The 12,248-nt window shown below is 35.5% G+C and overlaps 1 protein-coding gene across 3 annotated transcripts in view; it reads right to left on the minus strand.

Annotated features, from left to right (window-relative positions):
- Positions 1–496: 496 nt before the first annotated feature.
- LOC149848608 (autophagy-related protein 13b-like) overlaps positions 497–12,248 on the minus strand; it is a 32,396-nt gene continuing 20,644 nt past the window's right edge. Inside the window, exon 3 of one of the 3 annotated variants that reach the window (XM_089996426.1) lies at positions 497–1,301. In XM_089996426.1, coding sequence (XP_089852552.1) covers positions 932–1,301 — 370 coding nt within the window. In that variant the 3' untranslated portion in view covers positions 497–931. The remainder of the gene's footprint in view (positions 1,302–12,248) is intronic. The other 2 variants (XM_089996436.1, XM_089996445.1) reach the window with 2 other exon arrangements.

The following is a 12,248-nucleotide window of genomic DNA, read 5'->3' on the forward strand; positions in this document are numbered from 1 at the left end:
TATAACTATTTATATTTTAGTCATGCACCTGTTTATTTTTAGATGTTCACAAAACATAAACAAGCACATCAGGTACACAGACAAAAACACATTGAAGGGCTATGAGTGGGAGAAAGTTTTATCTAGGAAAGGATTTCTCCGTGTTAGGAGATAGAGATGGACTTTCATATGAAACATTTTCCCATGTATTTTCTCACACTTAAGAGTGTGTTTACATCCAGTCCCCCCCCCCCCCCCCCCCCACACACACACACACACCCAACAGGAAATGAATCTGTGGAAAGGGGGGTCCAGCTTGTAAAATGGTGTTGGCATTGCATTGTGGGGCCCACAGAAATGGCACGGGCGCCTATGCATTTCTGCGGAAACTGCCCACTTTCCACGCAATGAAAATATGCCCTTAAACATGCCTCAAGTGCGCAAATGAAAGCAAAATGTGAACTGAGAAAAGAAAATATGAGTGAAATATCAAACATGACTACACATCTCATTGTTATTTACAGTAACAAAGTTCCTCTTCGCACCCTTTCCAGATCAAAAATATTTACACAAGCAGGGGGCACCCCTACAAACACTGATACATTGCACTATTCACATCTTTTGCCAAGAGGGGGAAGTACTTTATATATATATATATATATATATATATATATATATATATATATATATATATATATATATAAAGAAGAAAAAGCTCAACCTGTTACTCTGGATCTAAGAATATGAAAATCACATGTATGCCATAAGCTCACCAATATGAAGAATATTTCAGTACTGAGCAAAAGTACCTCAATTTGCATATGACAGCAGGATGTCGATGGGAACATAATCCAAGGCGCCATGGATCATCGAAAAAAAAGAACCTGTGCATATATACACGAGTAAGCCAGTATCATGCCTGAATCCAGATTATGAAGTCGCAATCCAACATTTAAGGTCCACCCTGCCGAAGTAACAATTCTTTCATTTTACTGTAGCACTTAAGTTCTCCGATTGCATCAGCTTTGGTCTTTGACAAGAGAAATACTGAAGAGCCAACCCCTGAATTTGAGACAATGCTTGGGTAAGCAGGTTGCTCAGTTTCCAATTCTCCTGCTTGGTTTGACTTTGGATCCAACATTTGAGGTTTGGAGGCTTGAGATTGCTGGTATGAACAATTTCCATCCTGTCTCAGTGGGACCGCATTCTGTAACATTTCAACAAGTTCGCCTACAGCAGCACCTTTGGATCTTCTGACAGGCAACATTTGTCCAGCTTTGAAAGCTTCACTATTGGGTCCCTTCCTATCAAAAGAATCACTCCTGGTTTCAGAAAAATAACATGATCAACAATTCAGTATTATGGTCACTCTGTGTATATCCTAGAGAGAGAGAGAGAGAGAGAGAGAGAGCAATCTTGCTAATGTAAGGTGCTAGCATTCCTATAGAAGAGAAGAGGGATGGGAAACCCGATAAATGGTCCAGCCCTTGTCTTCCCCTTCAAAATCTCTAGACTAAATATGTTTTTAGGAAAATCTGACCATATGGATGTGATCTTCATGGTTGAAAACATATGAATAGACTCTTGGAACAAAATTTTTTTTATCTGTAGGTAATATTTTATAACAGAAAATTTCAGAACCATTGATTTTTGAAACCTTTTAAAATCCTACGTACACATCAAAAAAGTTTGATCCAAGAGTCTATTTGTATGTTTTCAACCATGGAGATCACATCTAATACGATCAAAATTTTCAAAAAAAAACATATTTAACATAGAGATTTTGAAGGAGTAGACTATTTAGTGGGTGGATCATCCCCGTTCTTCCTATAGAAGATCTATCTACATTTTCTGCATCACCTAACTAGTCAATTACCAAGTCAGCTGTCACCTGGTCAAAATTGTTTCTTTTCAATATTTTCCACGGGTTTTATAAAACTAGAGCCAACATAAATCAATTTGTTTCGAAAGTTTTAATTTTTTTATCCCAAGTTGTAAACATAGTGGGAAAAAAAGAGAACATATCTTAAAGTTTAAAACAATAGATCTCTTTGGTTTTTAATCTATGTAATAAAACTGCTCCTGTATCCAAGTAATCTTGCTCATGTTCAACCGATTATAGGCTTACATATGTCGATAACTGCACACTGAATACATGATTATGTTAATACCCATAATAGATAATCCAATATATTATTGCCAGTGATGCATGCTATCTTTTTATTCTTTACTTCTTAGTTCATATATACACATTTTTTGTGCCTTATGAAAAAAGTAAGATAAAAGAGTACTTCAAGCGCTGGACTAAGGTAGCCATCTCAATAACCCCTGATCATGACATGCTTTTGACTTTTGACAGTATAAAATTCTTCATACAATTTCATATCATTGTCTGGTGATGGCCTTACTGACAAATGAGTATATGTTATGGTGAAGATAATGGCAGTCATGGTGGAACATGATACTGTTGTGAACTTGTAACAACTTGAGAGAGAGGGGTCCAGGAACTCTAAAATTATCAATGATAAAATTAGATATTGCAGAAAAAAAAAAAGGATTCCACAATACTATTGGGAAGTTTTTTTCTCGAAAGAATGTAGTAATTCACGAGAAAGACATGGAAGACTTAAAAATAAAATAACTAATAATAGAAATTAAAATTAAGAATTCAGTATCTGAGTAAATTATCATGATATTTTTCATTTTACCTTTTTGAAGTTTATCACAATTTCCTTTTTGTTCTAAAAATAGTTTAAAATGTAAATTGAAAAAACAAAAAGATCTGGAGAATACACTCACACACTCAGTAGAGTTACCAATGTAGTTCTTGAGATAATGTCATCAAGTTTTTTCCACAAGAGAGTAAAATAAATGGCCTTTTCCAAGAAAACCTAGGCATTTTTTGAACAAAAAAACTAAAAATATTATAAAATTAAAAAAATGGAAAAAAATATGATAATATTTTCATAAATTTCACTTGTAGTCTATGTCACATAGGTGCGGGTGTGGAAACAAGTGTGGGTGCAGCGATGTGACACTTTAAAAAAACTTGGGTGCGGGGAGGGTATATATATATATATATATATATATATAATTTTTAACAGTTTTAAGTTAACATTAATGAAATAAAAACAATTATCATATCATCAATTCATCATGCAATAAATCAAATTAACAATCTAACATTCATCATGCATAAATTCACCATTTTAGTTCTTGAAACCAAAAAAATAAATTTTTTATTAAAATAAAATTTATAAAAAAAAAATGGCGAAACTTAGAACCAAACCCAAGCTTGGGTTTGGTTCTGCTGAACCTAAGATTGGGTTCGGCACTTGCAGTAACGAGGGGAGGTGGAGGAAGGAAGAGAAGGAAGAAGAAAGAGAGGAGGAAGCGGTGGAGGGAGGAGGAGAAGGAAGAAGAAGAAAAAGAGGAGGAAGAAGAAAGGACGAGGAGGAGAAGGAAGAAGAAGAAGAAAGGGGGAGGCGGAGGAAGAAGAGAGAGAAAGAGAGAGAGACTTATCGTCGCAGCCACCATCAAAAGAGGAGGAGAGGAAGAGTCAGGAAGGACAAGGATGAGGAGGAGGTGTCGGTGGGGAAGGGAGGGGAGGAGTCATGCCCTAAACAACCCATCAACCCCCCTCCCTATTTTTTTAAAAGGTGGACCAAAATAGACTCAGTCAAAGTTGATGGACTCGAAAGTTGACCAAGTCCATTTTGGACACATATAACCCTAGGTGCAGGTTGCACCCAGAGTTTAATGACCGCACCGGGTGCCGCACCTGCACCCGCATTGCATCAACGAGGGTGCAGCAGGCTCTTGGACGAGTCCCTGTGACATAGCTTGTCACGATACTTTTAGCTGTTTATATTAAAAATCCCTTAAACATGGTTTCAGAAAATACTGATATTGGTGGTGCACATATGCACAAACGCATGCACAAGCTTCAAAAGATAGTACATTGGACTTGGCTGAACAATGGCTATCTGACAGCTTCTAATAGCACAAGCATCTAGCATTCAAAATGCTGACAGAAATCAATCGCCAATTAGGAGTGAGAAGAAGTTCCTCAAGTTTCGAAAAGAGTAGTTACTTGATGTACTTTTAGGAAACTAGAACAAACTAGACACAAACAAGACAACTGAGGTAGGTTCTAGAAGCCCTGACAACCAAAAACTGTGCCTGAAATGAACATCATCAATTTACCAATGTGCAAAAGGTGTATGCTCTTCACGTGAAGTAGAAATAGCTAGCAAGAGTTCAAGCACTTGATGGTTGAGAAGGTAGACAGGCGACCATATCAAACAACAGAAGTATCATTTGTTCATGACAATGATTACATTAGGAACAGCTTCAAGCCCACAAGGAAAGAAAACCAGGTAATGTAGATACCAAAACGGTCTTCACATTAAGTAGCATCAGCTATCAATAGTTCAACCACTTGAATGGTTTGTAAGGTAGATAAGCAACCAAATCTAAGTATCAAACAACATAGATATCATTAGTTTATGATGATTGCATCAAGAAACAATGTTAAATCAACAAGGAAAGAGAACAGATCATGCAGATATCACAATAACTTCTATTATGGGAACAGTACCAAAGAAACTCATCAAGTCATCGTCTTCCAGACAACCCCTTGTAACATTTTTCCACAAGCCAAAGCCTAACCTTGTAAAAGTGGGATGAGTGCCTAGAAAATGTCAGCATTTCAAACCTCTCAACACCAAAGTGTTGAAGATATAAGAGAGGGCAAACTTGTAATTTTGTAATTGTCCAGGGGCATTTCTATCATTCCTATTTTCTGTATTTTTATCTAAGGCTGGGTATTAACTATTAAGATAACTTGCAATATGTTGTTGTGGGCATTTTTGTCATTTTCAGGCCTCTGCCTTATAAACCATATATCGGGTGAAAAGTAAACACCAAATAGCCCCTGAGAAATATAACACTACGTGTGGTCGTATCTCTTATCCTCCTTTCCTCCCAAATCTCTTTCAATGGCATTTCTTCTATTTCTTGAGAAATACCAAAGTTTGAACACAAAGAACTTAGAATGGTGAGGTAACCCCCCTACTTAGAGTTTGGTGATCCAAGGTTAAAGGAACCCAGAATCCTTTCCTTCGAACAGAAAATAATTGTGCCTTCTTACACTTCCACCAGCATTAATCTAAATCTTAAGCACCCACTTAAGATTGATGATATACTTCTTAAAAACTTGGTTATGTATTGTTATTGTAACTGTTAAGTACTCATAAACTTGGTTTTTTTGCTTTTTGATGAATCTTGTGGCATGTTCTTAATTGAAAATATTATTATTTTGCATTGTTCTTGTGAGATTTGATGATTGATGATGTGTTATGTAGCTCATAGAGACATAAATGCTTCACATGTGATTTTATGGTTGCATTTTGTGAATTTTATCGTTGTTTTGTGTGTTATGGTTTTTTTAGAATTTTTTCTGATTTTTTCAAAAAAAAAATCAAAATTTATGTTTTTTACGATACAATACATATCTTATTTTGGGCCCGACCGATACGGGCTACAATACGATACATACAACCTTGAAAAAGACAACTTTTAAAAAATAAAGTTCTTTAAAAAAAATATGTCAAAATGAATTATTAAGAAATGACATCCACAATTGACAATTAATTCATCTTATTAAAAAACTACCTAACATCATTTAATAAAATAACTAAATAACACATACAATCAAAGAAATGCAAAACCCCCAGCTTGCTGCCCAAGAAAGGAAGTAGGGAGAGGAGTGAGGGACGTAGTGGAGGAAGGAAACTTAGTGAAGAAGCTTTTAAAAGCCTAGCTCATTTGTCTTCTCTGAATTTTAGCAAAAGAACACAAATACCCTTCTTTTTGAAATGTTTTACACAAAAAACAAAGTATCCATTAGAAAAGGTTAGCTTTTATGCCCTTAAAGTTTTAATTTAGCATATGCAATTTTTTTTACTTAAGTTCAACAAAAGACACAAATACTCTTCCTTTTGAAATGTTTTACACAAAAGAAAAAAGAATATGAATAGAAAAAAGTTACTTTCTTATGCCCTTGAAGTTTTTATTTTATCACATACTAAATTTCTTAAGTTTTAAGAACAAGAATTTTGGAATTGAATTCCTCAACTTGAGAATAAGAATTCCAGTGAAAATAAAAACTCAACAATGGGAATCGGGATTCTCATCACATGGGAATCAGGATTCTTGTGTATAGGTATTGTGATTCCCATGCATAGGAAGCATGATTCCGCAGCGCTTTCGGTTACCACTCCCTGGGAATCACGATTCCCACCTTATAGTAGCGCTTCCGGTTGAAAAGACGTTGTCATTCACGAATGGGTCTGGATCTCGAGATCCAGACCCAATTCGCTTTATTTTAACACATGCTCATTAATGGCATGTTATAATTTTAACATATCATGTCATGGGTATTTTCGTACCCTAATTATTGTATCTGTATATACTTAATGAGATGCAAAACCGCAGACCCTGATTAGGGATTCTTCTGCAGCCATCAGAGCCTCTCTCTCCTCTCTAATCGTTCTCTAACATGGTATCATAGCATTGATCCTCTCCAACGTCTTCTTCCAAGGTATTTCTTATCTTACCTATTCTTCTTTTTCTTATTCTTTCTGAATCTCTTGAATCTCTAAGCCAACGTATTCTTCAGATCTCTCTCCAGCCAATGTATTCTATTTCCCTTCAACATATTTTCCTATTTCTAAAATCTGCATCTCTATTTCTAAAATCTGCATCAAATCTCTCTCTTTATTTTCCTTATTCTTCTATTTTTCTCACACTGTTTGGCGTGATCATCTTGTAAAAATATCTCAAGAGAGATATAGTGCTAAATACGCACAATCACCACAAAGGGAGAGGTGCACAAAGGCACAAGAACACTTAGAATAATGTACACAAAGGTACAAAAAGAGAACCCAAATGCAAAATATAAAGAATTTTATTGAACAAGTTGGAGAACAATGCTCCCAACCCCAATCAGAGTCAGTATATGCAATCAAATTTAATTCAGAGGATGAGGAAAGAAAAACTCCCTTGTTGATAGTTCTCCTTATATATCTGACAACTCGGAGAACAACGTCCATATGAACAGATGTAGGAGCATGCTGGAACTGACTTGCAGTGTGCACGGCGTGTGAGATGTTTGGCCTTGTGATGCTGAGATACATTAGAGACCCCACAAGTTGCTGGTAGGGGGTTGGATCCTTCAACAGAATCCCATCATCGATTTTCATCTTTGAGCCCACAATTTCAGGAATTTCACAAATTTTTTCATCAGTAATACCAGATTTGTCAAGAATCTCACATGCAAGTTTGGTTTGAGACAAAAAATAGCCTCTATGAGAATATGCTACCTCAATACCAAGAAAATAAGTTGGATACCCCAAATCTGACATTTCAAACCTTTCTCAAAGTGTTTTTAATATCTTTGATACCCTTTATGTCACTACCTGTTATCAACATATCATCAACATACAACAGTAAAATCACAATACCTGCATTAGACTTTTTGAAAAACAGAGCAGTGTCAGTATAGCATGAAACAAAACCATTTTGAACCATTACTTCATTAAATCGATCATACCAAGCCTTGGGAGCTTGTTTTAAACCATAAAGAGCTTTTTGCAAACGAAGAACCTTTCCCTTTGGAACATCCAAGCCGGAAGGAGCATCCATATATACTTCTTCATTAAGGTCCCCATTTAAAAAAGCATTTTTGACATCCATTTGATAAATGTTTCAGTTTTTAATAGAGGCAATGGTGATCAAACACCTAACAGTGACCATTTGTGCCACAGGAGCAAAAGTTTCTTCGTAATCAATGTCGTATTCTTGACTATATCCCTTAGCGACAAGGCGGGCTTTATATCTCTCAAGAGTGCCATCACTCTTGGTTTTGACTTTATAAACCCATCTACATCCTATTGATTTCTTTCATTTTGGGAGATCTTGAAAAATCCAAGTTTTAGCTTTATTGAGGGCTCTAAGCTCGTTATCCATGGCATCCCTCCACTCTATTCTTTCCTTGGCTTCTCCAAAATTTATAGGTTCTTGGTAGGAGTGAATAGCACTAAGATATGCCCTATGCTTTGGAGAAAATGACTCATAGGATATAAATCTAGAAGGATTTTTCCTAGATCTTTCGGGTCTTCGAGATTGGTTAAAAGATTCACTAGGGTCACTATATTTTTCTATTGCACTTCTAAAAATACTTTTATCTCTCTGTGTATAGGTGATTGGTTCAACCGTCATTTCTTCTTCATGTTGGATGGGTTGTAGAGTACTTTCACATCTACCCACATCCTCATTTACTTCATCATCACTAAAAAAGTCTTCATTTCTAGATAATAGTTCAAACAAAAAAGAGTAATCTGTATTATCTTCATGAGCTTTGTGTTCTTCAAAACCACTTATGTTCTCTAAAAAGGTCACGTTTCTTGAAACATATAGTTTGTCATTTTTAATATCATAACATCTAAAACCTTTTTGTGTTTCCGAATAACCCAAAAATGCACAAGGAATAGTTTTAGGAGACAATTTATCATTTTTGTCGGTGAGGACAAAACACTTACAACCAAAAATTCTTAGTCTATTATAGTCGGGTTCCTTTTTATATAAGATTTCAAAATGGGTTATTTGGTTCAAATTTTTGGATGAAAGCCGATTTATGAGGTAAACTGATGCAAGAGCCGCTTCAGCCCAAAAGCTTTTTGAAATTTTTTAAGAAATGAGTAATGTTCTTGTAGTTTCTATTATATGTCTATGTTTTCGTTCAGTCAATCCATTTTGTTAAAGAGTTTTGGGACAAGACCTTTGATGAATAATTTCATTATTTTCAATATAACTTCTGAAGTCATTTGAAAGATATTCTCTCCCAGAATCGGTTCTAAAAATTTATAATTTATTATTAAATTGGTTTTGTATCATCATATGGAAAACCTTAAAGGTAGAGAACACCTCATGTTTATGCTTGAGGAAGTAGATCCAACTATATCTTGAAAAATCATCAACATAAATAACATAATATGAAAACCCTCCCCTTTAAACACAACGGGTGCCGGTCCCCATACATCCGAATGCACAATTTCAAAAGGCTTAGTTGAAAACATAGTTCTTTATCCAAAAGGTAAGCTTTTCATTTTACCAAGAATATAATCATTATAATTGAAGTTATCTTTACATAAAGTTTTGGTAAAATGTAAATAAGAAAGTTTGACAATATTTGGGTGCCCAAGGCGTTTATGCCAAACATTTATATCCTTATGTTGGGCAATATTACAAAAAGATTGATTTGGAACTTGAAGAAATTCCATAAAGTATAGATCTCCGTTCCTAGAGCCTTCCCCAATCAACTTCCCGGACTGTCGATCTTGTATCCAACATTTATTTGATGAGAATTTGATATCACACCCATGATCTGATAGTTGAGAGACGAAAAGCAAATTTAAATTTAATTTTGGGATAAATCTAACTTTAGCAACAAAAAAACCTTGACTTTCAAAATCTCCAATTCTCTTTATTTCAAGAGAAGCCCCATCTGTCGTAGAAACAAAAGAATGTGACAAATTTTTTGAATATTTAGAAAGTGCAAAAGCATTTGGAGTCATATGAAAGGATGCACCCGAGTCTAAGAGCCAAAGAATCTTACCGGGAGGAGAGAAGGTGGACATGGCGGCTCCGAAAACGGATCCCTTGAAGAGAGGTTGAAGAGCTTCCATTATTTGATTTAGAGATAATGGAACATTGTTGAAAGTTTATGGTCTTTCCTCCCTGTATTGTTGGAATGTTGTAGACATAGCCACCATCTTTTTCCATTTAGGACAAACCGGCTTAATGTGACCCGGTTCTTTGCAAAAGTGGCATATGATTTTGCTATAATCTCTTCTTCCATATTGTCCACCATTTTCTCTTCCTCCTTAATTTTTGTTGAAGTGAAGGGGTTTATATGTTTTGACATTATTCCCCGGTCTAGAGACGGCATAAGCACCCTCATCTTCATCTTTAGAAGGAACGGCCAACACACTTTGATTGGTTTTATTCATCCTCAATCGAGTTTTTTCTCCACTTAGCTTGGTAAGTACATCTTCCAACGAAGGAGAATAGAAAGAAGACAAGAGAGAGGACCTAATTTGCTCGAATTCGGGTCTAAGCCCGTTTAAAAAGTTGAAGAAGTGATCATCTTCAAGTTGTTTGGCCCTTAATTCAATAGCCTCTCCACTCCATTTAGGTTCTTGAAGAGCAAGTTCATCCCAAATGGTAGATAGCTCAGCAAAATATTCTCTAACGGACATTTCCCCTTAAGGGTCAATGCCTTCTTTTGAAGGTAATATTTATGGGACAAATCTCTCGAAGTATACATTCTTTTGAGATATTCTCATACTTGAAAGGCTTTCTTGAACTTCAAAATATTAGCATTTATCTTCGTTTCAATGGAAGAAAAGAACCATGAGAGAATTTTGTAGTTTTTCATCTCCCATTCTTCATGTCTTTTGTTATATTCTTCAAAAGCTTTTTCTCTTTCTTCGTCATCAAGAACCTTTATTTCACCCTTATCAATAATGGTGATCTTAGGTTCGGGAATGGTTCATTTAACATATCCCCAAAGACCTTTCCCCTTAATGTGAGCCTCCATATTATCGGCCCAAACATGGTAGTTGGAGCCATTTAATTTGAAACCAAGTGAAAAATGGGACTCTTTCTCACCCATTAGAGAAGGAAGAATGGAGAATATATACGTACCACAAGGGATTCTAAAGTCTTTCTTGTCATAAGAATCTTTCAAAATATTGATGGAAGAGAAATCCCTACTTCAATCACCAAGAAGCCAAGGGCATGCTTTACGAGGCACAAAGAATCACACAATCTTCAATTTCCAACCTTGCTCTGATACCATGTAAAAATATCTCAAGAGAGATATAGTGCTAAATACGCACAATCACCACAAAGGGAGAGATGCACAAAGGCACAAGAACACTTAGAATAATGTACACAAAGGTACAAAAAGAGAACCCAAATGCAAAATATAAAGAATTTTATTGAACAAGTTGGAGGACAATGCTCCCAACCATTGAATAAGAATACAATAGGGGTTCAACCCCTTTTATAGAAGAGAGGAACCCTTGGAGGGGCTCCCACTAGTCGTTGGAGCCCCTCCAACGGTCAGAAATCTAACTGTTGGAGGGGTCCAACGACTAGTGTTGGACCCCCTCCAAGGTTGACTAAGTCAACATTAATAAAAGAAAAAGAAAAGAGAAAGAAAAAAAAGAAAAAGAAGAAAATAAAAGGAAATAAATTACAAACATATTTACAAGTGTAAATATGCGTAAAATAGAACAAAAGACAGAAATGCCCCTGGGGTTACATGAAGGGAAAATATATATTTATATATATATAACAATAGATACATATACATATATGTATGAAACATATATGTATATGTATCTTTCGTCATATACATATAAAAATATATGTACATAGGAGATACAATTTAACACATCCCACTTAACATCTCTTATAATCACGCAAGAGCAAATCTTGATCTTTTGCGTTATTTCATAAGTTGATATCACGTCCATATTGTTCCTCATTTTCTTCAGATTAAAGTAAGATCAGATTCAAATCTGAGTAAAATATCATATCCCTTTTCTTTTTGGATTTCCTTCTATTCCTCTTTGCATTTTTCGAAAAGAAAAATACGTTACATTCAAATAACGGGCTTTTGTTTTGTATTTCATTTACTGATCTTTATTCAAATCAGTTTACTGCATAACCTCGGTTTCTGTCTCAGGTCTGCTGTAAAAAAAAAAAAGGCAGCCGAGTTCTCTGAAATTACGTATTGGTTCTGACTTTTATTTCTGAATTTTATTTGTTGGTCTTTTACTCCTTTTATTCTACTCCAGTCTTGTTTCTAATTCTATCTTGCTTTCGCCTTCAATCGCCTATGGATTCTTTTTCTTCTCAAACTGGCCTTTCTTCCAACTTTCTTAGACAACTTGTATCTGAAAAACAGAACAATTCCAATTTTCTCACATGGAAAAGACAAATCATCTCATTCATAAGAAGTCAGGATCTTTCTGGACATCTAGATGGCTCTGTTTCTGTTCCTTCAGAGTTCATATCACAAGATGGCAAGACTGGGGAGGGTGACACTTCCATTACTTTTGTCAGAAATCCAGAATATATATCCTGGATGAAGCGAGATCAGGCTTTGGTTGCCTACATCACTTTCACCCTGTCAC

This window comes from Nuphar pumila, chromosome 1 (genome assembly GCF_984573655.1).
Source record: "Nuphar pumila chromosome 1, dmNupPumi1.hap1.1, whole genome shotgun sequence".
In the NCBI taxonomy this organism is placed as follows: Eukaryota; Viridiplantae; Streptophyta; class Magnoliopsida; order Nymphaeales; family Nymphaeaceae; genus Nuphar; species Nuphar pumila.